The sequence below is a fragment of the Diplotaxodon limnothrissa genome, linkage group LG20 (genome assembly GCF_057381915.1).
Source record: "Diplotaxodon limnothrissa isolate DT_005_m linkage group LG20, D_limnothrissa_male_GT1.1, whole genome shotgun sequence".
In the NCBI taxonomy this organism is placed as follows: domain Eukaryota; kingdom Metazoa; phylum Chordata; class Actinopteri; order Cichliformes; family Cichlidae; genus Diplotaxodon; species Diplotaxodon limnothrissa.
Window position 1 is genome coordinate 9000061 of NC_140615.1, and position 27260 is coordinate 9027320.

General features: G+C 42.6%; 3 protein-coding genes across 4 annotated transcripts; 2 read left to right on the top strand and 1 right to left on the bottom strand.

Moving 5' to 3' along the window:
* The first annotated feature begins 1142 nt into the window (after nt 1-1142).
* nsun5 (NOP2/Sun RNA methyltransferase 5) lies at nt 1143-4253 on the top strand. The gene is made up of 4 exons (XM_085344711.1): nt 1143-2316; nt 2718-2925; nt 3442-3606; nt 4007-4253. Exons 1-4 carry the CDS (start codon nt 1392-1394, stop codon nt 4194-4196), a joined length of 1488 nt encoding a protein of 495 aa, XP_085200837.1. The 5' UTR covers nt 1143-1391; the 3' UTR covers nt 4197-4253.
* A 496-nt stretch (nt 4254-4749) lies between these two features.
* Nucleotides 4750-8437, top strand: LOC146610546 (uncharacterized). Of its 2 annotated transcripts, none has more exons than XM_085345092.1 (7): nt 4750-4861; nt 5226-5326; nt 6419-6505; nt 6768-6915; nt 7295-7374; nt 7467-7560; nt 8028-8437. In XM_085345092.1, the coding sequence occupies exons 1-7, from the start codon at nt 4750-4752 to the stop codon at nt 8435-8437; spliced, it is 1032 nt and encodes a 343-aa protein (XP_085201218.1). The 2 variants fall into 2 exon arrangements, with proteins under 2 accessions (XP_085201218.1, XP_085201219.1); XM_085345093.1 differs by having other exon boundaries at nt 6425-6505.
* A 5047-nt stretch (nt 8438-13484) lies between these two features.
* LOC146610547 (transketolase-like) lies at nt 13485-27015 on the bottom strand. Its single transcript, XM_085343899.1, has 14 exons — nt 26778-27015; nt 25301-25418; nt 24935-25048; nt 24214-24311; nt 20424-20615; nt 20074-20192; nt 18787-18983; nt 18454-18618; nt 17692-17848; nt 16981-17111; nt 16787-16870; nt 16540-16633; nt 16287-16409; nt 13485-14278 (listed from the first exon to the last, which is right to left on the bottom strand). The coding sequence occupies exons 1-14, from the start codon at nt 26882-26884 to the stop codon at nt 14091-14093; spliced, it is 1887 nt and encodes a 628-aa protein (XP_085200025.1). The 5' UTR covers nt 26885-27015; the 3' UTR covers nt 13485-14090.
* Between the last annotated feature and the right edge of the window lie 245 nt (nt 27016-27260).

Consider the following 27260-nt stretch of genomic DNA (forward strand, 5'->3'; position numbering starts at 1 on the left):
TCTGCCATTGCGGAGAGAGGTGTTCGTGTTATCTCCACCAATGAGAGTATAGTGCCTCCGGTCCTGGGGGTTTCACTGCTGTACTCACCCCTCCATGACAAATTGCCCAACCTAAATTGGAAGAGTGAACTGCCTTCTCAGCTGCTGTTGTGAACTCCTCCTTGGTGGAGTCTGCTGTCTTGTCTTGTCTTGTTTTTATTAAGTAGGCTTACCTTGTTTTGGGTTCGCCTGGTGTTCTATTTTACCCTGGACTGTTGCTCGTACCCACGCTTCTGTGATCGGGCTGAAGTGATTCTCTGCCCGAGTGTCGTGCTGGGACTCTAAATCGCCTGGGTGGCCGGTCTCAGCCGGTGGGGAGCCAGACCGGCCTACGCCTGAGAATAATTATTACCAGCACGAGTGGTAGTTTGACCCGTGGGGAATAAGCCTTTTGTGTGTGTGTGTGTGTGTGTGTGTGTGTGTGTGTGTGTGTGTGTGTGTGTGTGTGTGTGTGTGTGAGAGAGAGTGAGTGAGTGTGAGATTTCTTTTATTAAAGTGTGTTTTAGTCTTTTTATGATTTGTAGCGAGCCTGACGCTCAGTGTCCTCTTATTCTTTTAACATATTTTTCTGTGTTTAATTCAGTGAAGGAGGACGAGCCAGTGGCCCTGGGACCTCAGGTGGTGGGTCGTTTTCACACTTTCTTTTGTACAGCACTGGGTGGTCTGCAGTGATTCTTTTTGTGTGATTTCCTTTTGGTTCCACGGCTGCTGGTAAGTCCCAGTTCCACGATGGTTTTATTTTTACTGTAGGACACTGTCAATAATGATGCTACATCTTGACCTTTAATATTTTATTTATAAAATATTATTTATAATATTTTATTCATTTCTATAAATAAAACTGTTTTAATATTGGAAGCCAACCTGCCTCAGTGTGCATCCTTGAATCTATGCGGTCTTCTTTTATTCCTTTTATCTATTTTTCTTAAATATATTTCCTGGGGGTGCAATTCCCCTGGGTGGCGTTGTCAATTTATTTTGTTCATAACCCCGCCGACCACTTGGTCACATTAAGTCTTGCGATTCATGACAAGCCACGCTGTTAAAGCATCTCAAGGAGAGAACATTTGAGGACAACTTGTTTGCATTGGAGCCAGGCACCAGAGGGCGATAGAGACGTTTTCTACTGTCTTTGATCCGGCACCAGTTACTACTACTTACGTCAAAAGAAAAACAGTGCGTCAACGAGTACTTCCGGTGTCGTGACCCCTCCTCTCACGTGTGCACGGAGGAAAAGTATAGAAGAAGCTGCTTTTACAGAGCTCAAATAAACTCGCTCGTTGTTTCCTGCTCAGAACTAAAGAAAGAAAAGGAGTGTTTGAGCGCAGTAGGGAAAAAAACCCTCTTTCGCCATGGCTCTGTACCTGAAAGCAGCAGAGATCACGGAGAAGGTCGAGGGTAAACAGGGGGCTTTGAAAACTCTGGTTTACGACAGTCAATTCAAGAACATCAAACAGCTGTTCGCTCTGGTTTGTGAGACCCAGAAGTTTTCCTCCGTCCTGCAGGAGATCATCGAGTCCACCAAGCTACTCAGGCATACCAAGCTAAAGATGCCCCTAGCTAAGGTGCTCGTGTACGACCTGTTGATAGGCCAGGGGCTGAAGTGTGGCGGATCCTGGAAGGCCATGATGATGAAGCATCGCTCCAGACTGCAGGCGGAGTTGGCTCGCATGAAGGTGAAGCAGAAGGTAAGCAGGAATGAAGACCTGCTTCCTTGCAGTGTCAAGCACCCCGCTGGAGACCAGTTGCCCAGATATGTACGTGTGAACACTCTGAAGACCACTGTGGAGGATGTTGTGGACTACCTGAAGAGGGATGGCTTCTCCTACCTGGGGAAGGCTTCCAGGCTGGAAGACTTATCCCTGAAAGACAGATACTTTTTGAGTGACCTGCACCTGCCAGAGCTGCTGGTCTTCTCTCCTAAAACTGACTTCCATGACCACTTCCTGTACAAAGCAGGCCACATAGTTCTGCAGGACAAAGCCAGCTGCCTCCCCGCTCATCTCCTTAGTCCTCCACCTGGTAGCCACATCATTGATGCCTGTGCCGCACCTGGCAACAAAACCAGCCAGCTGGCAGCCATCATGAAGAACAAGGGCAGGCTGTTTGCTTTTGATTTGGATGGAAAGCGCTTGGCCACCATGTCAACGCTCCTGCTCCGTGCAGGGGTCACCTGTCAGCAGCTGGCCAACCAGGACTTCCTGAAGGTGGACCCCGACAACCCGCAGTATAAGGATGTTGAGTACATCCTGCTCGATCCCTCCTGCAGTGGTTCAGGTAGAGTGACCAGTTATCCCTGTGTTTGTATGACTGCAGTAGGGTTCTTTATAACATCTGTGCATATGTATCTTCAATTTATGACACTTTAGTTTACTTTGAATGCAAAATGTATCATATTTATTTCATTTTTAAACATTGAATTTGTTGTTTATGTAACAAACCTTAGTCACAGATGTGGGTGTCCAGAGTAGAAACTGGAATAGAAACCCGTTTAGGCATCACCGATCCATCCTTCCTCTCTCAAGTTCAAGCAAATACTGCAAAACTTTGCTGCGTTTCACAAGTATAAGCAAGAATCAGAGTCCCAGTGTGCAAATAAAGAAACAAACAGCTTAATTATAGTAAAAAAAACAACAACAACCAAAAAAGCATTGTAACCTGTGTGTGACGGGGTTCAGGTATGGTGTGCCTCCAGGACAACACCTCTGCTGACCAGGAGAAGGAGCAGGCTCGTCTGGCCTCTTTGGCCTCCTTCCAGCTGCGCTGCCTTAACCACGCTCTCAGGTTTCCCAGCCTGAAGCGCCTGGTCTACTCCACCTGCTCCATCCACAAACAGGAGAATGAGGAAGTGGTAGCTGCCTGTCTGCAGCAGAACCCCGGCTTCAGGTAGCAACAGTCTGAAGACATTCAGACTGTTTATTTATCATTTTAAAGCATTCTATTCTCATTTAGCTCTCTAGACGATGAAACCTGGAGATTTTTTTTTTTTTTTCTGTGATCTCTCCACCTTGACACACATGCATGTTATAGTAGCAGTACTGCATTGTAGTGTTGTCAATAAAATTGGACATTACAGGTGTGTGAGACCATTTTCAGGACTATGCAATGACACTGACGGCACAAGATTTAAGATTTTCATTAAATGAGGACTGACAAAGTGCAGTTAGCGACAGTGAAATAATTTCAAATATCCATAATACATATGTAATGGGGGGTGTTACAGTTTTGTTTGTAAGTGTAGAGATGCAGGCTGAGGTAGCTTTTACTAACTCAAATCATGTTAAAAAAATGCAACAAACGTTCAGGTGTTCAGTGTTGGGGTTTTGCTCCCTGAGGTATGTTATTTATGCCAAACTGGTTGTTAGAAGTGTTATTCAAATCCTTTCGTGTCTCCCCGTCCAGACTGGTTCCTCTGTTGGCTGAGTGGCCTGAGCGAGGCCTGGAGCCCCTCCCACAGTGTCTGCGTGCCAGCACTGCCAAAACCCTCACGCACGGCTTCTTCGTGGCCCTGCTGGAGAAACACAGCGAGCCTGGAAATACAAAGCAGGAACTGGCTGTTCAGATAAGGTGAATACTTGAGTGTCATGTAAACTTACAAAAATAACCTTAACACCAGCTGTTACATTGAGTTATGGCCATGCAGGTCTGCGCACACATCTGTATGGTTAGCTAACAGTGTGTTTAGCTAAATAGTTTTTAGTTGTGTCTGTTATATTTGACTTTCTGTATTTGTTCCCTGTCTGCTCATAAAAACATTGAATTTGTCAGTAATTTTTTTTCTTTTAGTTTAATTCTGTAACACTGTCTAGATCTGTTCAAATCTTTGTTTTGGGATAAAACATGATTACCTGATCAAAGTGGCTATGCAACTTATTATTTTAATGTTTCTCTCAACAGTAGTACTGCGGAAGTTTCCTGTAGTGTTTTTAGATGAGTAGGTTGACTCTTGCTCTTTACTCCGTCACAGCGGCCCAGAGGTGAAACCAAGCAATCTGCCTTCCTCTGAGAAGAGACCTGCAGCTTCAGAAGAAGACTGTGAAGCTTCAGAGACAGAGGACAGACCAACACCTGTAGGAGGACAGACTGGCAGCAAACCCAACAATAAGAAGAGGAGGAAGAGGAAGAAAAAAAAGAAGGGGGCAGAAACTGCAGAGTGAAATTTAAAATTGGACTGCTGCACAGTTCGTCTGGATGAACAGTGCTGTTGATTTCTAACTGAGATGTAACTGAAAAGTAAAGATACTTTTTATTTTTACTGCGTCTCATCTGTGTGTTATTGGTGTTGCTTGTTTTCGAGATATGTTTTCAGGTATTTTAGTCCCCTCCTGAATTATCCAGCAGGGGGCAGCAATCAGCAGCCAGCCTGCCTGTAGAGTGATTTTTATTTCCGGTAAAACAGCGTCAGCTATTGGTGGAAACAGTGGTGTGTTTTGTAACTGTTACCAAACTCTTTTGTAACTGATAAATGTTTCAATTTGACGGCGATAAGCGGTGACCTGCAGTGCTGCGTGCCGGCTTTGAGTCCAGCAGGTCTTTTGGCGTACACGGAGTAAGTCACTTGAACACGAATGTATTAGTACCGGTTAATGCACGACACCGCTCCCAGCAAGGACACTTATTAAAGTTTTCCTCTTTCTTTTATTTACAACTGGGGAAAAAGTAAGACAGCAGGCCGCCTCCAGCAGCTTCTCCCTCGGCCCTGACAGCAGAATGTCCTCGTTACCCAAAGTGACACTGTCCGGAGGTTTGGAGATCTGCCGGGTCCTGAACGGGATGTGGCAGGTGTCCGGGGCGCACGGAGCGGTGGATAAAGTCAGGGCAGGTGAACAGTAAACCCCGGGTAGCTATAACTTAAAAAAAATAGCTAGGTGTCTTGATTTTTATTTTATTTTCGTATGCTTCATTCATTCAGTGAATTTATTAGGTACAGTTACAGTGCAGTTTAATACAATAATCCTACAATAAATGAAGCCCTCATGTAGAGTTGTACTGTTGGTCTATTTTAATTGTTCTGGGATAAATAAACAATAATAGCTAAAACGTATCTGGGCAAACTAAGGATGATAATTAAAGCTGGACTGATACACTAGAAATGATTCACACTACTCTAAGCTCCACCACGCATCGCCTTATCTGTGCTACTTTCCTCCTTTTCTCTGCTTTCCTCTTTCCTTTCATGTCTGTAGTTGAGGCCATGCAGGAGTATGTAGATGCTGGTTTCACCACATTCGACATGGCAGACATTTACGGGCCTGCAGAGGAAATCTTTGGACAGTTTAACAGCCAGGTAAGTGTGTATATACTGAATTCAGTATTACTTACACATCGCCAAATCACCACAGCAGTTACTTCAAACCACTTTATATTGTAAGGTAAAGGCTCTAAAATATTAGAAAGAAACCCCAAGAATAAAATGACCCCGTATGAGGGACCACTTGGTGAGAGTGTAAAGGAAATCTCCCTTTGAACTGGAAGAAACTGCAGACAGAACCAGACTTTTTTGGGGTGAGGGGAAGACCATACAGTATAATAAACACCCTACAATATCAGAAAGAAACCCCAGCAATTACACAATCCCTTATGAGCAACCGCTTGACAACAATGAGAAGAAAAAAGCCATTTTAATTTGAAGAAACCTCAGTTTTGCCAACCATTTGCCAGCTTTATTCAATGTGCTGGAAGATATCAATACAGGTAAATTAAACTTGAGTGAGGAGGGATGGGGGACTCTTACTACTGTGATGTTTAAAATCTGATGTCTACACGGTTGCAGTTGGAGTGATGTACCGCAGCGTGTTTGTATGTGTGATATTAACAAGGAAAAGATGAACTACAGAGAGCAGAAAGGGTAGAGCAGGGTTCCTGATTTAGAGACAGAAACCTGTGTAATTTTCTGTCATATGCTGAGAATGACTTATTTGACAGTAAATAACGACCTTGCCTTGGGAGATCTTGACAGGACCTTGCCAAGTATTTTGTAGGAAAACACAATTACATCAGAATTTAAAGACAAGAGATAAAATAAACCTGTATTAGAAAGTGGTGATATTTTTTTAGCATTGGTTATTCACAGAGGTGCAGATACTTGGTGTGCACTTTAAGACACTCCCACACTCACCAGTGCCAGTGTGTGCACTTAGGTCAGTTGATGCAATATCAGCTGATGTGTTGTGGCAGTCTGATGGTATCAGCCTTTGTCAGCCGTTCACCTGGAATAATGTGCAGATGATCGGAAACCCCATATAAAGAAAACCCATCCACATATACTATTTAACTCTTCCACCCTTAATTCAGAATTAGTGTGTTCAGTCTAGCTGTTAAATGTAACCCCGCTCAGTCACTGGTGTTTTTTCAACTTTTATCTTTGTTTGATCTTTAGCTGAAGTCCAAATCCTCTGGGAGTCTCAGCCCAGCTCTGCAGGGTTTGACTAAATATGTACCAAGACCTGGACTGATGGAGCGCAAGGTGAGCCACTCAGCAATGCTCAGTCTGCTGTGCTTTTAACAGTGAGACCGGTTTTATCCACTAGAGAGCAGTGCATGTCTTTATTAAGAATCAAATCATAACCTCGCCAGTATTTCTTTTCTGTCTTTATCTCTACGAATGGCTTGAAATAGATACTGTTAGGTTTGATTCTAGTATCAGTCCATAAAATCCAGCACTCAGCTTTGACATTTTTTGATGTTTCTGGGAGAAGAAATCAGCTGAACTCTCTCTGTTCTTGCAGGTGGTGGAGAAGGCGTTGCAGCGGTCCATGACTCGAATGCAGGTGGACACCCTGGACTGTGTTCAGTTTCACTGGTGGGACTATGGGGACAAGAGATATCTGGAGGCACTGGGTCACCTCTCTGACCTGCAGCAGGAAGGAGTCATACGTATGTGCGCTGTACTACTAAATGCACAATTTATAAATGAACGGACAACATATAATTATAATATAAACTCATAAGATTTTAAGAGTGACAAAAATGAATGACAAAAAATTGCTTTGCACTCTGGGAGAAACTGAGGAGAACAACATAAATGTATATAAACACAAGAATTAGACTCTTTTGGTGGCTAATCATGGTTTAATATCAGCGTGCACTTTGATATAGATAGAAAAACACATACACACAGATTTGGTTTTGACTCTTAACAACAAATCTTGACTAATGTGTGTTGTTATTGCATTGCATTAAATCTTGACTACAGTACCAGAGGTGTGCTGGTTCCCAGACACACAAGTTAAGAATCTGACTATTTTTTCCTCAGGTGAGCTCGCCCTCACTAACTTTGACACACAGAGGTTGGAAGAGATCACCAGCAAAGGCATCCGCATTTCCAGCAACCAGGTAACACATCCCTCTACGTGTGAGAACACTGCTCCATCACATTTAGGATAGTCTTCCTCTTCTCTTTGTGTTTAATGTGGCCGTCTGTGCAGGTTCAGTACTCGGTGATTGACCAGCGACCAGCAGCCAGGATGGAGCAGTTCTGTGTCGCCAACAACATTAAGCTCCTCACTTACGGCACGCTCGGTGAGATATAACTCCTTTATTTGCATGCAGTCATCTTACATTAGCAATATTCGACTTCAGTCTCTCTTCAGTAGACGTTACTTCATCTCTAGTCGTGCGAGTTGTGCATTAATATTGTTGTGTGGGACTGTAAAATGGTGGGTTTCTGAGATGGAGTCAGATGACATGACGACACATCCTCTTTCTCTCTCCCTTGCTTTCATTTTTTCCCCTCCCACCTTCTATTTTCTTCTAACTTTCCCTCCCCTCTGCATCCCATCCTCCTCCTAACCACTATGGTCTCCATGTACGCCTCTTTTCCTCCATCACTTCTCCCCTCCCTTCATGTTTTCCCTACTGTTTCTTACTTATCTCCATCCTTCCGCCCCATCTGTCCTCCCTCTTCTCCCCTCTCTCCACCCTGACACTTTTAACTTCTTCATCCGCCCCCCCTACATTTCACTTGCATCCATTTTTTCTTGGTGCAGCTGGCGGTCTGCTCTCTGAACGCTATCTCAGAAAGGTGGAGCCTATATCTAGGGTGGAGCTCTACACCGCCTCCCTTTCCAAGTACAAGAACATGATCAACACTTGGGGTGGCTGGAGTCTTTTCCAAGATCTCCTCGGCACCTTGGAGACGGTAGCCAAGAGACGTAACTCCTCAATAGCCAGCGTGGCGATGCGTTACGTGCTGGACCGGCCTGCAGTGGGTGGAGTCATTGTGGGTTGCCGGCTAGGCGTCGCAGGGGCGGGGCAGCACATCAGTGACAGCCTGCGAAGCTGCAGCTCTGACCTGCAGCTGACGGCTGAAGATCTCTCCGCCATCGAAGCAGTGACACAACGCTCCAGGGACCTCATGGCGATCATCGGGGACTGTGGGGACGAGTACAGGAACTAAAGAGGGCGGGGGGGACTGACTAACTGGATGTGACAGATCGCTGCAGAGGAGGAGGAAATACGAGGGAATAGAAAGATCTCCCACAGCACATGGAAAAGAAAAAAAAAAAGCAATATTTTTTGGTGTTTTTAATGAATTTTTTCTTTGACTTTTAAAACCCTCCACCCCCCAAAAAGCAACCTAAGAACCCCTTTATTTGGAATAATGTGTTTTAAGAAGCTTCTCCTTGAATGCAGTCGCACTGAGATACTCAGTTATACATTCAAGTGTCAAGTGTGTCCTTAAGCCTTAAACATTCAGAGAAATTTCTCTTTTTGTATCTCCTTAAAATAAATGTATTTTTCCATTAGCTTTAGTAAATTAAAATAAAGCTAAAGTTGCATCTTGCAATGAACATAGGACCAAAATATATGAATGTATGTAACATATTCTATTTACTCACAGGGTGTGGTGTTCAGTGATGTGTAAGGATGTAGGGTAACCTGGAGCACTGTTGTACTAAATGAATTTAAGACAAAAGCATGTTATTAATCAACGAGCTCTATCATTTGGACTTTATAATAAAAGATAAATACTTATTGCAAATTTAGCAGTGGAAGACGTAACCAGGTGATGGATAACTCTGTTATTTCTTGTCAACAAAATTCATACAACTCCCGATTTTCATCAGAAATGTATGGGGAATTATGCTTACGTGTATGCACATTTTCTTTTTTCAAAATATTTTGAACGATGCTTTTGTCATGTACCTGGAAAGACTAATGACAGGGAAGACGAATACGGGAGTGCGATAATGTTATTTAATGTTTTCATCTTTTCGGTTGACTTTCTCATTTCTCTTCTTACTAAATGATCTTTTTTTCTTTCGGATGTCTATCATGTTCACGAATGTCAATGTGAAGCAATAAAAAATAAGGTAAAAAAGACAGAGTGTGCTGCTTTTGTATGAAGGATGATGAAATTCTGTGTTTGTGGTGTTTGAAGAGTTAGGGCATAATTATTGTAAAATCCCTGTGAATAATCTGTGTGTGCGCTGCATGACTGAATTTTATTTTGCATGTATTTCGCATGTGTGTTTTGAAGGTGCTCAAGAAGCAGCAATCTAATGTGACAGGAGGCGACCGCCTGTGGTCAACAGTACGACAGCGTTCCAGAGAGAAACAGCCAGCCTGTGTGCAGCCACAGCACCTACAGTGTGTGGAGAGTGTAAACATACAGCCACATACTGTACTTGCACGCACGCAGTCTGTCAGTGCGTTTCACTTTGCTCCCTCACACACCCCCAGGTGACACACTCTGTCCATCTCAAACACCAGACAGAGTCGTGCGGCGCTATGGGAGGCCAAAGGTGATGAGGTCCTGAAATTCAGTGTAGGATTGAAGTCAGGTACGAGGACGGGGAGGATCTTATTGTCTTATTAACACCAAAGCAAAACTTGCATTCAGTGTTTGTGGGTTCAAGAACTCTTTATCCAAAAATAACACTTATTTATGTACTCGATTAATATTACACTGATCACAGATGTCTTCTTCAGGCATTTTAATTTTGAATCTATAGGTTAGGATACAATAAAGTGTTGGTATAAATAGGCAGTGTGTTGGAAATCACTTAAACTCAGTATTTATTTGAATAATACAGAAAGAATGTATATTATACATTTTTGTGTGTTTTTGAACTTTGAATTTTGAAAATTCAAAGAAAAAACTTTTGAAAACTCATTTTAAATATGATGTAAGCAAGAAGTGTGGACATGGTCATGTTCAGATTTTGAGATGTTGATTTTTTTTTTTTTTGTGTGTCCCGTTTGGATCTTTAGCCATCAGAATTGTTGTCTTACAGTTTTTTCTGATTGCTTAAGCACATTTTTTGTAACTATTGGCTAATTTTGCAAAACTCTTCACACAAATAAGAAAACCTGTCAACCAATAATCAAAACATTGTAGTTCTCTTGCAAAAGCAAACACAGCTAGATTAACTCTTCACACCTTCGTAAAAATGGTGTTTCCGTATCAAACAGTACACACAAGCCATCATCTACTAAGCACACAATGCGCCAACTGCACACTGATGGTATGAATACAAAACACATCTGGCGTTTGCTTTCCCTGTGCACAAGGTAGGCTATGTCAGTTTGAGCTCATACTTCTGTCATAGATCCATAAGCATGGAGGGATCCAAACTTCAAGTACTGGTGTTTATTCAAACACATCAAAACAAACACAAGTGTTTATTTCCAAGTATAGGATTATTTGCAATCGCCATAATGACTATATGGGTTACGTGGTCTGCAGTGAACATGCTTCCTCTGCCCCCTCCTCGTCTTCCTCTTGCTCCTCCTTGTCCTTGTCGTCCTCTTCATCCTACTTCTTCACCTCCACGTCCTCTTCCTCGGCCTCCTCTACTTCTCACTCTTTCTGCTCCCTCCATTGTACTCCGCACACACAGCTTACCTGTATTATAGTGCTTAGGCTGATTGCAAAGTGAACGAATTATCTAAGAAAGTTTTCACATGTGAAAGTGTGCCAGACAGTTGGCAAATTAGTGTTAATGATAGCCATACATGTGTATACTTTTGCTAGGAGTGTGTTGGAAATTTGGAAATTGTTGTGCAGTGAATTGTGCCTACAGTCTTGCAAAGTGTGTGTTACGAAATTGCAAATTGAGTGCAAAGCAGTTTTTGTGCTTTTAGTTTTGCACACTCAGTGAGTGGTTTTGCTGTAAGTCTGACTAGTTTTAGAAATTGTGCTACAGGATTCACAGTTAGTGTTTAGGCATTCGGTAAAAACTGTAAGGCCAAGAAAGATGCCAAGCGGATTTATTTTACCAAGTGGATCATCATGGCCTTGCCATATTGGTCCATTTGATTGACCTTTATTATAATTATGTATTTATTTTATTTTCGGTTGCTACAAACGGGACAGACATGACTGGGGGATAGGACAGGGAGAAAGAATGAAAGAAAGAGAGGGAAAGAAAGAAAACCAGAGGGGAGAAGAGACGGTGAGAAGGGGGGGAAGAAAGAAAGAAAAACAAACAAAACACCTGGATCACCTGTATGGAGGAAAAAAAACAGAAGAGAAAGCAAACAACAAAGAGCAACATAATAAAAAAAGCACTATGACAATAAACTAGCTAGCAGTAGATAACAGTAGATACTAAATATTAAACGATATTGTGCAGCATGCAAGATAGACAGCGCACAATGTGCTTTGAGGCAGCAGCCAAGAAAGGTGTAGTCCGCGTCTGTGAACACCCGTGTGCACACCTGTGTGGATCAGCATGCTTGTATTCCAAAGGTTTCTCCATGTAACGATCTGCTAGGGAGTGTGGGGAGCCATAGCCCCGTCCCCCAGGGTATGAAGCAGGTATGGAGGAGATCCAGGCTCCAGATATCCAGAGGCCCCAGAGTACAAGGACCCGAGGAGGACCACCAAAAGGGGGGGAACCGTGCCACCCTCCTGGGAAAAGCTGAGTAGAGCCCCAAACGAGAGGTCACCCAGCAGCTATGGAGCAGAGGTCAGAGGGGGTTGCAGTGGCGTGCCCGTGGGCTCTGCCAGCAGCAGCAGCCATCATTGAGATGGGTTTTTTTTCAAGAAGGCTAAATTAAATCTTTGTTGTCTGCGTGTCATCCAGTGTTAATGCTCAGCTGATGCTTAATCTTTCTTACAATCTAAATTTCATAGTTTAATGACTTTATTACAGTTATGGGTAAATCTGAATTAAGTTTATAAAAAACGTACTTCTATATGTTATATAAGCATCTAACAATATCTCATGCAACAAAAAAAACCCCAAATGTTTGACAGCTGCACTCTGATAGTTCCTTTATGCTGTGGGCTGCATTTTTCTGCCATGGTTTAAGATAAGATAAGATAACCTTTATTAGTCCCACACGTGGGAAATTTGTTTTGTCACAGCAGGAAGTGGACAGTGCAAAAGTTATGAGGCAAAAATTAGAATACAGTTTAGGTCCACTTAGAGGATAAACTCACCACAAATCAACAACCCCATGATAGGAGTGCTCTCTTCACCCTCATCCATAGGGCAAATGGCTTATCTAATGCTTTAAGAAGCATAAAAACATGCGACACATCCTCACGTCACATTAGATGACGCTGGTGCTCCATCACTCCAGTAGTCTTGTAGAATCAACCCAAAGCTGTTCTGGGGAAACACCACATTTTTCCTTTAATCTGTCATCTTGTACATATATAAGCCAGCCAGCCTAAATCTTTCAATGGGCTGTTAAATTATTAACGCACATTAAATATAGATGATACACAGTAGCTGTGTGCTTGTGTGATCCTACAGCCAGTCACCAGAACACTTTAATTTGACTGCTTCATAATTGAAAGATTTAGTTTAAAGCAATTATTTGATTGCTTGAGGCCACAGTGACCACTATTCAGCAAATTAACGCACATACAAACTTAAACAGAAAATACATTTTCATAGCAGTAACAGCAGGGCTATTGCTAATAAAATTAATGATGGTTTTCTTGTATTAAAGTATGACAGTGATGGTAATTCACTTTAATAAAGCACTAAATCACAACAGTCTCAGAAAGACCCAGCAATTCCTGATCCCATATGAGAAGGCACTTGGTGACAGTGGGAAGGAAGAACTCCTTTTTAACAGGAAGAGGGGAAAGAGAAGCAAAAGAAGAACAAATTTAGACAGGACAGGAGTAAGACCAATACTGAGATCCTGTTTTTTTCCTCATATTATGTTTAATACAAAGCATCATTGCAGAGCAATTTGGGAAACTGAATCAGACAGTGAGAGTTCAGACAGATGGACACAAAATCCTGCTTAGCGACATCAATCCATCTGAAATAATTGACTCTATTCCATTTATTAACCTGATATTTCTGCATTTATTGGTCACACTAGTTGGCTTGAAATACTTCACTGTGTGATTGAATTTGCCACTTGCAGATAAGAAAACAGGAGGATTTTGACTTCAAACTTAAAAGATGCTTGTGATGCCTGCTTCGTGCCATCACCGAAACCCTCAAGAAAGACCTCAGACACAAGTACCGTGAAGTAACCATCCCTTTATTGGTGTGAAACAGTCCTATCCAAGTCAAAACAGGTTAAAAACAGTCAGTGCTCAAAACAGACCAAACCAGAGTTTCTCCACACCCTGCTTTGCTCATGTCGGGTGGGACTTTACAAAGTTGTACTGGGTGCAGACGCTCATATCGCTGAGAGGGGGTTCCACAGAAAAAACGATAAAGACTTGACGTCACTCCAAACCACGTTCACTGCTTTCACTGAGACACTACAGCAGCACCAGAACTTTCTCTGAGAGGTAGGAAGGAACTAGAGGGTGGAGGTGTGGGGATGGGTGAGTTTAAGGGGTAGGAAGTGTGTTTACTGAACTCACAAAGTGATAGGGTAAAATTCTGGGGCGGGGGTGTCAGACAACATTGATGACAGAGAGAAATCATGTTACCTTCTTTTTTTTGTTTTGCTTTAAACAAATGCCTCCAATTGGTTTATGAGGAGGAGAGCGTGAGTGGGCCAGTCGTGCTATCCCTCCCCCCATGTTGGTTTACTTTGTTTGTTTGGTGCCTCCGTGGAGGTAACCGGTTAACCACGGAGTCAGTTACCATGTTGTTCCCGCTGCTGTCACTCCTGCAGCCTTCCTACTTGGCGTTGGCTGAGCTGCTGAGCATCTTACGGACCGCTTGAGCAATGCCGTCACGGTCTATGCCAAAGATTCGGAGTAGCTCGTGGGGCTTACCGCTCCGGGGCACTTGGGAGACTGCCAGGCGGTGGACGGTGAAGCCGGTCTCATTCACCACCGCCGAACACACTGCTTCACCTAGACCACCTGAGGAATCAGAATACAGAGCAGACAAGACTATCGATTAACGGGTAGTTCGTCCAAATATCAAGTTTCTAAGTTGCTCGGCATCTTTCCGAGTGTCTTTCACCCTTCTGTCATATTTAATCTATCTACACCTCCATGAGCGATTACGCTCAGCAGAGATGTAATGTGTGCTGACAGGACTGGCGCCACCCTCCCTCTGTTTTCTCACTCCTCTCCTGTCACACGTTCATCCCCTTTAGGAATGCGATCTGAAGGCTGAATATAGTCAGGTGTGTAAGTAATACATGCAGTTACTTCCTTTTTTATGCTGGCCATTAAGAGGTACCTGACGGAAAAAGTCATCGCACTTTATTGAACTAAAACATCTCTGGTCTACCTGGACAGGCCACAATCTTTAAGATTTCAAGTTGCATACAACCTATTATATATATCTGAATTTTAAAGTGTGTGCAATCAAATGGGTGCTGTCTCTTTCACAGACAGAAGTTCTCTCAAAGAAGGAAAAACAAACCGCTAAATTTAGGCTCACAGAAACACACACAGTGGCTGAGAGGAGACAAAGGAAAAAGCAAAAATTGGATGCTTGTTGCCATGCTGGTATTGTATGTAGGTCACTGAGAGCCCAAAGGCCGGAGATGAAATTAAGAAATCCTGACAGGCTCTTCCACTTCCACCCTCTGTCCTCCCTCCCTCCCCCCAACAAACATTTTTAAAAAATATCTGTTTTACCTTTTCCTTAGCGTACGCCTCTCTCTTTACCGCTACAACATGCACCTTAGTTCTCTGCGACGTTCCGTATCCCATACTTCTATCTTTTTCCTCCCTTCCTCAGGCCCTTCTTCTCTCTCCACCTAAGAGCTTCTCCGTCTGTACACAGACGTCTGTCCTTAGCTGCTCAGGGCTTTTTTATTCATGAGTTGATACACAAGCAGCGCAGACACGCAAGCAGCTGCATAACAATCCCTCGTATGCCTGTTACTTAAATCTCTCCTGCTGCTGCCAGACTAATGTGACTTTGACCAAACAGGAATATAAAACGGTCAAAAAATAATCAGCATATTTTAGATATAATAATAAATATTCTACATATAGAAGTTTTATTGCAACACCTTGCAAACTAATTTTAAATTCAGATACTCGTTTAGATTTACAAATTTCTTTTTTTCCAATTTTGTGTAGAAGAAAATATACAACTTCTTGGATTAAGTTTTTTTTTTGTTTTAATGTATTTAGTTTTGGCTTTTAGCCTTTATTGACAGGACGGTAGTGAGGTCAGGAAACCATTAGAGAGTATACAGAGAGAGAGTCCTGCCCCTAAATTATTTTGTTGTCTTGAAATTAATTTCTGTAGACCGTCTTTAATAGATTGATGTAACCATTGTGATGATACCCATTCATTTTTTAATCCTTGGCTTTGACATGTTTGCCGTTTCCATCCAACCAGCCAGCCAGCAGCCCAGGCAGTGTTGCCAGACCTTCCACTGACAAATCTTTTCTTCCTCCAGCTCTTCTGTGGGGAAGGCGAGCAAGAGGTGTGATGTCTCTGTGTCCCGGTGTCCCCTCTCAGTAGAGCATGCCTATAACACCTCATCCTGAGCATCCCCAGGTGAGTGTGAGGCAGACCTGGCTGAGAAACGTGCCAGACACCAGGAGCCCACACCCTATATGATACCCACTTTATTGTCTATTTGACTTTAAACGGAACCCTCCCCCCCCAAAAACAACAAAATGAATCTCATGCTGCATTAAAAAATACACTGAACCAGTAGTTCAGACAACAAACCGATCATGAAAACTTTTACTGTGCTCCTAAATGAAGTAAGCAGCAGTCATTTTTCTTCTTCGCAGACTCCTTAGCATTGTTTTCCCAGACAGAGATGGTGCCCCCTGCTGGCTAATAGACCAGGTTTATTGCGCTTGCTTTTTATTTTCAACACAGAGCTTCTGGCCATCTTTTATATACAGCATTTGTTCATTTTCACTTGGGGGCGCTGTGCAGACTCCTCACCTTCATAGTAGTGGTCCTCCACTGTGATAATGCGTCCTCTGGTGGCTCTGGCGTTGTCGATGATGGTCTTGGAGTCCAGGGGTTTGATGGTGAATGGATCGATCACACGAATGTTTATTCTCTCTGAACGGCAAAAGAGGAAGTTGAATATGAAACAGTGTCTTTAAAAATGTAATTACAAAAAGAAAAATAGTTTTTGCACTGTTTTATGTCACAGGTCAGCTTTATCTTTTTTTTCCTTATTTCTTCATACCTTTCTTCAGCATTTCAGCAGCAGCCAGAGCCTCATGGAGGGTCACTCCCGCTCCAACCACAGTCACATAATCATCATTGGTTTTATATACAACCTGTGTGCGAAGGGAAACTCTACATTTGTCTTTGTTTGTTTCTACTCCAGAAGAAAATGTGCACAGAGTCTAAACAGATCAGCAAAATTAGAACAATAAACAGATTTTATTTAGAGCATAGATCAACATTTTGATTAAAATGCAGCAACAAACCTTAGCCTGTCCGACATGGAAGTCTTCGTTGCAGTTGTAAATGATGTTGTTCTCTGGGCGGCTTGTCCGGATAAAACACAAACCCTAGAACAAATCAGAAAGCATCAAAATGAATCGCTGCTTTTAACATACATAATCTTAAGTACTTAATATTTTTCTTTCTTTTTCCCGTTATCAAAAATCATTACGAGTACCTTTGTGTTGGCGGCAAGCTCCACAGCTTTCTCAGTGGAAACACCGTCACTTGGGTAGAAGACAGTAGCTGCAGGAATGGCTCTGAACATAGCCAGATCCTCCAGACCCATCTGAGAGGGTCCATCCTCACCTAAATATGCACAAACACACACCTCAGCAACAAGAAACAGACAATGTCATTCAGTCTGCAAAGGTGGACATGCAGTGTACCTGAAGAGGAGGAGGAGAAGAAGAAAGAGGAGGGGGAGGAAGAGGTGACAGAGATTCAGTCTGCTCTGTCATCACCTCCATGACGCAGAGACAGAGAGGAAGGACAGGAGGAGTGCTGATACCAGGAGAGAATGTGAACAACACAATAACACAGAGGAAGATGGAAGCAAAGGTTTAGTATTTATGGGGATCAAAACCAATTAAAAAAGGAAGAGAGCTTCAAACCAGTGCCGCGATACTGGAACAGGAGCAACATGCAAAAACAGTAACTTCATATTTTTCACCACTACAAGTCCAATGAGGATTCAGTGGGCAGATTCGATCCAAAATCAAAAGTGTCCCAAACTAAACTTGAGAAAAATATGGCTGCTGTGACTGGTTTGCTCAGTGGAATCTGTCCTTTCAGTATTAACTGTGGGGTGTGAAATGATAATAAACCAAACGTTGTGCACTCTTCACAACGGTGAAGACATAACACAAAAGGGAAGATGGTAACTGACCAATGGAGACACCGCAGTGGGAGCCACAGAGGTTGATGTTGCTCTCGGAGATGGCGGCCATGCGGAGCTGGTCATAAGCGCGGGTAAAGAAGGTGGCGAAGGTGCTGGCGAACACCACGTTACGGTCTCGTACAGCACAACCAATCGCCACGCTCACCTGCAGGAGAGATGAGAGGCAGTTCAGCATATTTTATATCTATGTTTTGTTTGTTTTTTTGCTTTAAAGAAGTCGAGCACTATATAGTTACAGTTTCCAATACACTTTGTAATTAGTGTGAATAAAGTAGAGTCTCACAGAGCTGCTAGCATAGATGCAGCATAGGTCATCACCTTTGTGAAGGTGCTACAGAGTATACTGAATATTACGTTGCATTACGATGATGCATTTCTTCATTAAGAAAACTGGTGAAAATTGTTTCCTGGAAGGATCCAAGAAATAGTTGATAATGATCAGGAACAGTAAACATTGGACATTTGACGTTAAGGCTCCTCGAAGGACAGCGACACATCAAAAACATCTAGTAAGCAAACTGTGCCTCAATGGAAAATAAAAGATAAGTGGAAAAACCTTATACAAAACACTTTGTGTACATGTAATAGCTTCAGTCAGGTGCTGATGGACGTCTTTTACCACTCTATACAGCAGCGTTTGAATCTTAAGTCTATTTTGTTTTAGTAACGTGCTGGCCTTCTCATACTTCTTCACACTTTAGCTTCACCTGTGAAACTTTCTCCAGCTCTCTTGCTGTGAACTATCCTCACCATGTTTTGCTCTGCAATGTAGCATTCCACGTAACGGTTGGGGTGTTCATTTTTAAAGAGCTCAGAGAAGGTGGAGTTCTTGGTGTCTCCATCCAGAACCACCACTCGCTCGTTGTAACGCCCCAGCTTGGCCAGAGCTATGCCGTACGCCTTCCTTGTAGCGATCTGATCACACGGGGAGAAAACAGATTCAATAAAGTACGCTCGGCTCAAGTTTTTATTTAAAAAAATAGAAAAAAGATTTTATTTACTTCTTTGATCTAATGTTATGAACAGGTAAAAATGACTTTTAAAGACAAGTGAGGGTGGATTGTCTGCTACCACTGATCCTACCTTATCTCCAGGTTTGTAGCTGGGTGCACTCGGCATGCGGATGTTGCGGAGGCTAACAGGGGATGTGTCCTCATTGGGGGGAGCAGGATAGAGGCGCTTGTTGCAGCTGATGATACGGTTCTGCAGCTCCTTGATCACGCTCTCTGCCATGTCCTTGGGCAGGGGTTTACCATGCCAGCCCATTTTATCCTCAGCCGCTGAAAGACACAGACGCGCCTAAGTATCCGCTGAGCATCTATTCTTTTGACCAACAGAAGCAAGTGATCTTTCAAACACCTAATCAAAGTTTAACATTTAAATATTTTGATCTATCCATCTTCTTCTTCTTGTCACAAGACCCTCAAGGTAGGGTACACGCCGGATAGGTCAGCACTGGGCTAATCATGCGTGAACCCAACATAAAAATGCAATTTATTTATTTAGGGAAAAACACACTGTTGAAGTCTTAAAGACTCACAAAAATTGCATCGCTTTGCATTGCTCAGACAGCGAAGAACGGTGTTACCTGACACTGACGTACCTTGACCTTTTAAATGTGTTAATTTTCAGTACATTTCTATTTATTGTTACTTTTGTCAGTTTCAAGTTATTTAAGCGACCATTGTTCAGTTTTCTTTCTTTAACGGAACCAATTTGTTCACGTCTTGCAAGCGTATGCCTTCCACATTCATGCAGGTGCACATGCTGTCACACTCATAACAATGTTCCACACCAGTGGGTAACATCAGCCTGTAGCAGAGGTCAAGGGTTAAGGCCAAGAGGCCACAGGGTTGCAACAACACTGAAGATTTCTGGTCCACTCATCTGTACACAAAGACCCTCTTATAACAACCGTCTCTTTCTCCCCAACAAACACATGCGGTCGGTCGCACACACTCCAACTTAGCTTATCACAACACAAGTACAATGGGCTGTTGTAGGGAGTGTATCCTACACATTCTGAGGGATTATGGAGCAGCAGCAGCTAAAGCACCGAAGCGCTACCTGGATTATGGCCTCTGTGCACTCACAGTGGGTGCTTGGGGCAGTTCAGAAAACTTCAGACAGATCTAATATTCCCAGTCAGATGCCACATTTTACCCAGTCTTTTAAAAAAAAAAGGATTTTAGAGCACTTTTTAAAAACATCTTAAATGTTAAGCAGTAAAACTTAACAATTTATCTGCATGCTTTAAGGAATGATTAAACAACCTTTATTTATTCAGTAGGAAGAGGAAACTGGTGCTCATTACAGTACAAAATACTGATATTTGAGCACTCTGAACCACTGTCTGCATAGTTGCTATACCTGGGATGCCCTTGCCCTTGATGGTCTTGGCGATAATGGCAAGTGGCTGGTGGCGTGGTTGACTCAGCACCTTACACAACTCCTCCACACTGTGGCCATCTACTATAATGGCGTGCCAGCTGGGGAAACAGACAAGTCAAACATTACATGTGCTTATGCTCGAGTCAAAATATAAAAAACTAATTTTGAGCAGCAAATCTTACATATTAATTAAAGAACAAGTGCATCTTATTTTATAAATAAATGACTGAAGCTGAGTTTGTTTAACGGTTCTTGGAATGACTCCTTAAGCAGCTACTGAAGCACTAAATAACCCACTCAGATAGTTTTTGACTTCCCCCCTGGCTCACCCAAAGGACTCGCAGCGCCGCTGGTATTTCTCCACATGGTGCTGCAGGGGAGTCGGGTCACTCTGACCCAGTCGGTTAATGTCCAAGATGGCTACCAAGTTGTCTAGCTGGTAGTATGAGGCGAAGGCCATGGCCTCCCACACCGAGCCTTCTGACAGCTCTCCGTCACCCAACAGGCAGAACACCCGATAGCTACAAACAGAGACGGGGAAAGAGAAATTAGTTATTTTTCATATCAGCTCCATTTTCCTGTCCTTTCACGTCCTCCCATCATCTGATGCCCCCCTATGGTGGCATGATGTCACAGCTGACCATGACACCTAAACACACAGACAGACAAAAACAGATCCCTCCCCCAATCCTTATCCCCACCACGCTCTGATCATCCTCAGTAGCTGCTTATGTGGCGTAACAACTCCTGACAGCTTTCCAGTCAAATAGACACGTTCTCATTAAAACTGGAAGATAGGCCGAGACACGGCGAATTACACCACGCATTCCAACTCCGACCACAGAGGAAAAACCCCAAAAAAACCACACGACACATAAAGAAAGGAAGAAGAGGGGAATTCCACAGAGGTGGGACTGGAGAGAAAAGAGGTAGAGACTTTAGATTGAAGGGAAAGGACAACGGAAAAACCAATAAAGCGTATAAACGGATAGTATTCAAATTTAAATTCAAACTACAGATGGCACGATACCACTTTTTTATGTCCGATACCGATATCATAAATTTGGATATCTGCCGATACCGATATGAATCCGATATAGTGTTTTTTAATCAACAAAACTGTTTTTTAAATATCTTGCTGCATTTTGTATAAGTTCATACTCACGTTTAAAACAACAACTACACTAAAGCTATTCTGTTATACCTGTATACAAAAAAAATATTTCATAGTTCAGCAATACTGATCAATCTAATAAACTTAAACCTACACCATCCTCCCTATTCTGGTATTTTAAAGAGTACTTAGCATAAATATTAAGCAACCTAACTAATAGGGTTCCAACTCCCAGCAACAACAAAAATAAATAAATAAAAAATAGGGAACCACCCCTCACGCTCCACCTCATGATGCTTAATCGACGTAATTAACCTTAATTTGATGCAGTGTGAAAAAAAAAATGCACAGAAATCAATTATTTTTCAAGAAATATTAAATAGATTCAACATCTTTCTTCAACAAAATTGCAGACTGCACAGATGGTACCTTCCCAAAGGAAAAAGTACTATAGCTTACTAGGGTATATATATATATATATATATATATATATATATATACACATATTAGACTTAATAGTTACTATATACAGTAATTGACTTCTATTCATTTTACATCAAATTAAAACTTTGGGTGTAAGATAATTATTTATTAAAAGCTAGACATTTTAAATGAGAATAAGAAAGAAAAGTATGTCTTTGTGCCCACTTTTCCCTGTTAATGCCCTATCGGCCCCGCTGGCTAAACTTTGCTAGATCCGCCCCTGCACAGTTACCAGCTGTCAGCTATAATAAATAAATTCTAACAACAGCTGATCAAGCTTAAACGTGCTGCTGTTGTTCAGCCGCTGGTTTCCTCTTTCTGGTGCAAAGTGGGCCAAAAGCAAACTAGAGACACGGACTCGCGACAGAAAAGCCGATCAGCTGATCGTTAAGCAGTTTCATGATTGAAGTAGCAGCAGGAGAGGCAGTCGCTTGTTAAGCTTAACGCAGGAATGCTTTACATTCAGAGATGGACTTACACACTTGCTTTACTTCTCTCGGGATAACTTTGTCGGAGATGAAATGCCGGGTTGCTAGCGAAGCTCCACATGCTATCCAGACCACCGACAGGTCCCCATGTCACAGCCGCTCTATCACGTGATGCATACTGCTCCGACGTGCTAACGTTCTGAGGTGAGTTACGGCGTGTTGCAAGTTTTGTGAGGTGCTTTCGTGATATTTAATGGATCGGATTACATTTTTTATTTTTCTCCGATATCCGATCCAGTAATTTAGTACAGTATCGGACCGATACCGATACTTAATATCTGATCGGTCCATCTCTAATTCAAACACAACAACAATTAGTTCAAGGTGCTTTATATTGTAAGGTAAAGACCCTACAGTAATACAAAGAAAGAAAGAGCAAAAAGCTGTTTATTAACCTTGATGAAATGTTAAAAAATCTTTGAACATAACCGAATCACATACTATTCTGTAGTGCATCTTTCCTTGAAATTATGTAATCAACTGTCTGTATGTTTATTTCTCAGTTAACACGAGATAGATTGTTGTGAATTACACAACATCAGGGAGGTAGTCTGCATTTCCAAACTAACGCTGAAATATGACAATGACCCAAAACAAACAGCCTCGAGAGTCCTCAAACAGGGGGTCAAAAATGTAAAACTCAGTGATAAAAGCTCCAGGTGGTGATCATCGAAACATATTCTAAGACACACATATCCGCTCGTGTTCACAGTAGTCTGCAAGTAATATAAGTGGTCCAACTACAGGAGTAATCCCTTTACTCCTGTAGTTGGACTCCCTTAGAAGGTGTGTGTGTTACACCTTCCTTCATCCAGTGTTTGTAGGTGTGAATAACAGACTTAGACAAGGTGATACCTCTCACACACATGCTTTCCTTACTTGATCCTGCAGGTTATTGTGTGAGAGTATCCACAAGTGGCATTGATGCAGTTGCTATTCAAAGGTTCTGGGCTCAGATCATATTATGAAACCAGTGATGCAGCCGGCAGCCAGTAGTTGTTGTTACGTGTGTTGTTACTGCATGCACCATGCAAACACACATGGTCCATGCATTATTATTGTCTGAATGCACAGTGGAGCCCAGGTAGATAGCAGCACAATATAAGATTTCATCATTTTTTTAAGAGGTGGTGAGGGAAATGGGTGAGGCAGGGAGATGAGGGAGAACTGTGCTTTTGCGTGTGTGATTATTAGAGCAGAAATAATTGAGTGCACATAGAATGCAAAGAGAGTGAGAGAGATATGAAGGACAGCCAACACAGAGTGCAAGTGCAGCACTCCCTGCAAAACAGCAAAAAAAACCCCCCCAAAGCTGCCTTTCAAGCAATCACATTCTGCTCGGCTCGCAATCAAATGTACCAAATATCATCCTGAAAGTCAGGTTTCAGCTCGGATGCGTAAAAAAAAGAAATAGAAAATCATAACAAATTTTGAAAACGTGAATCCAGCATGCTACAGGCTACACGGCTCTAAACATCTATTGTCAGACAGAAACGGCCGGGTATTTTCCAGACCACGCAAGAACAAAGGAGACAAACGTGGAGCGAGTTCAATCAGCTGAAATTCAGCTGAGTAGGAGCTGCATTGCTGTCAAAACACTGAGATGAAACTACATTTGAATTGTGAAGAATAATGTTGAAAGAAATTGAAAAAAAATAGTACACTGTTTTAACAAACATAAAACTTTTTATATGCATTCAACTCTGAGCTCACAGCCACTGATTTCATCCAGCCCCATTAATCCTGATGTGAAGGTAAAACAGGATGAAGGTCGCCTCTCATAAGCTCTAAGTGACTGCCTAAATGTCAGCACAGACCAAGCCTGTCAGAGAGCGTTTTATTCCCAAGCTCCAGGCAGAAATGTCACATGTCTGTGCAGCTCGCTGCAGCGTACATTATGTCATGCATAATTTCATACAGTCCATCTTAATGTGTGCAGATGCAAACTGGGCTGCTGCACTTCTGCAGAAATGTGCACGCCCCCCACCAAAATGATTGTGTTTATACGCGTGAGTGTGACTTTGTTTGTGTTACCTGGCCTTGTCAAAGAATTTTCCAGTGTAAGCCATTCCACACGCGGCTCCCAGCCCCTGACCAAGAGATCCCGTGGCCACATCCACAAACTGCTGCTTCTGCATCCACGCACACATAAAAAAGATGCACATTACTCACTCCAGCTCGAGCTAAGCAAGCAACAGCAGATGGATTGTTTTTCATTTCTAAATGGATCATAAAAGCAGCAGCAGTGGAACTGTTGGAACAGCAGCTATGGTCTGGATGTTACAGTGCGCCAATTTCTGGGTTAATGTGGACAAAGTGTCACTGATGTTTGCAGCAGACGACAAAGCATCTCTGTCACACAGGCGCAGCGTTGTCTCGCTTTCTCTGCCTACAGATGCTTTGCTGTTATCTGTGGAAGCGTGTCCACGTCTCGTGTGCAGCAAGGATACTGTAATGTTCTTATTCACAAACACTTGTCCATAAACTATGCAGTATTTAACAGAAAAGTCGGAAAGCATAGCATATATAAGATTTTACTTAACTTTTCAATATATCTCACTCTGTTCGTGTGTGTTTAGTGCAGTGTGAAACGTATCAACTTCAGTGTGAAAACACGACAAATACTTCTCTCTCAACTCCAAAGAAAGCATGAAAGGAAACCATGAAAGGCAGCATAAAGGTTTTAAAATATTCCTGATTCATGGTAGTGACTCTCAAAGCCTTAAACTTCTTGCAGGTTTCAATGTTGCCTCACCGGCACAGGGTGTCCCTCCAGGATTGAGTCGACCTTGCGGAGGTTGAGAAGCTCATTCTCCTTCAGGTAGCCCGTCTCTGCCCACACAGCATACAGCACCGGGGCTGCGTGACCCTGAGGAGGCAAAGTTTTCAGAGCTCATTGATCAGATAACTGAACAGAGGGAACACAGATGACTGCACTAATTTTGTAGCATTGTAATATATATGCTAGAGCCTTATATGAGTGAGTTATTTAGACACATACTATATAAAAATCCTATATATACACTAGAGCACATGCATATTATTTGACTCAGTTCAACCTCCCTCTGTGTGTTGATGCTTTTGAAAACGTCTTCAACCATTATGGATGTGTGCGCATTACCTTAGAGAGGACAAACCGGTCATTGTTGGGGTTACGTGGGTCTTCGGGTCGGTATTTCATGGAATGAAAGAAAAGCACGGACATGATCTCGGCCACGCTGCTGCATGATGTGGGGTGACTGCAACAAAATAGGTGCAGAGGCAAAATGACATTAGAAATTGAGTTTAACTGTCCGGTTCATCCCGTCAGTGCACATTCAGTGGGTTAATTAAAGCCAGACCATCAGTATTTGGGGAATTATGTAAGGCCACACTATCATCAAGGTCACACAACAGTAAGCACATATACAATAGCTCCTACACTGCTCCTTCAGTCCTCTGGGCGCACAAAATACCTCACTAAAGAGTCTTTTTTTAAATACCCTGAAATGAAAAATGTAATGAGATAATTAAAAAGAAAGAAAGAAAGAAAGAAAGAAAGAAAGAAAGAAAGAAAAAAGAACAAGGAAAAGGGTGAGTGATTGGTGCAGCACACGTTATATATATAAAAAAAAAAGTCTGTAAGTGTTTGATGTCTTTAAGCTAAAAAGGGAATTCGAACCAAAAGTGATGGATGGATTGGGAAGCATCTCCACTGGAAAGAGAGGAGCTTCATGTTGGAAGCAAATCATTGAAGAACAACAAGAACCGAGAACAAAAGAAAAGAAACTATTTATTTATTTCTCGATAAAATTTAAAAAAAAAAAAAGAGTCACCAATAATGAAAAGTCCGATTTATTTTCCAGGTCATTGTATTTTCTATCATGACAGCATATTTGTCATCGCGACTTAGAAAGTGCACACTGGACGTTGTTATTCGCTTTTGCCGTTTCCGTCGGGTCACGCAGGCGCTGCAGAAGCATGTTTGCGCACTGAGCGGCTCTCTGCTGCCGCACAACACATCGACCCATGAGCCGTAGCAATGGCCACATAAAACAACTGTCCGGCGTGAGTTGTATGTGTGTGTTGCGTAAGTGATCTCGGAGGACAAGAGGAGTGGAACACCAGTGCACCTGCAGCAAGCTCGATCCCCTTCAAAATAATAAAACATGTTTATTATTTTGAAGGGGCACAACATATTATTAAATACATTAAGACTATATTTTCGGTCAGGATATTGCTCGTAGCATGTATGTACATGAACTTGCCCAACCGCCCTTGCTTTTGCGTAAATTGCGCACAGACTCTGGTATAAAACTAACTATACGCACAGGTAAACAACTGAAATGCTTAAAAAAGTTTAGACACGTCACACACAGAGACAGATTTTCATATGGTGCATCTACAATATTTTAAACACACAGTTTGACTATTTTACACGTTAAAACAGACGTTACTGTGTTCTGCGACCAGTTCATCTGTAATTACGATGCGCTTCCCTGAAGCAGGTCCTCATAAATGAAAGAAATCACACATCGATATTTAAACGGATAAAAATGACGTGCATAAAACCACGTTTTCTGCTGTCACGCGTCTCCTGCTCGGTTTAACCATCTTACCCGCTGCCCGCTGCAGTTGTCGCCTTGATGGAGTTGATCCGGAGTCGGGTGGCGATGTTCCTGAGCGCCTGCACCGTCTGCTGGTCCGGTTTATGATAGTCCTCCATCTGGCCGGTGAACCGAAGAGAAGCACACTCACTCACACGCAAGCCGGTAAAATAGAGTTAAAAGAGTTAAAAGTTCCCCCCGGTCTACTGTTCTGAGAATAAAGGCGAGGAGAGCGCAGCGGACGATGGCAGGGGTTAAAAAGAGATAACGCTGTTTAACCACAGAGACAGAGGGCGGGAGGAGGGGGCGTGTTTGCAAGCGAAGCCTATGAATATGGCTAATCTAGGGCCAAACGAAGCCTGCAGTTAGTCCAAACTGTCGCATGAACCGACAGTAGGAAGGCTTTGGACTAAAACCAAGGCCACACGCGCGGGTAAACGCTCACAGCAAGCCGGCACACAGACTCTGATCAGGGACGCTCAGATGCAGCATTTC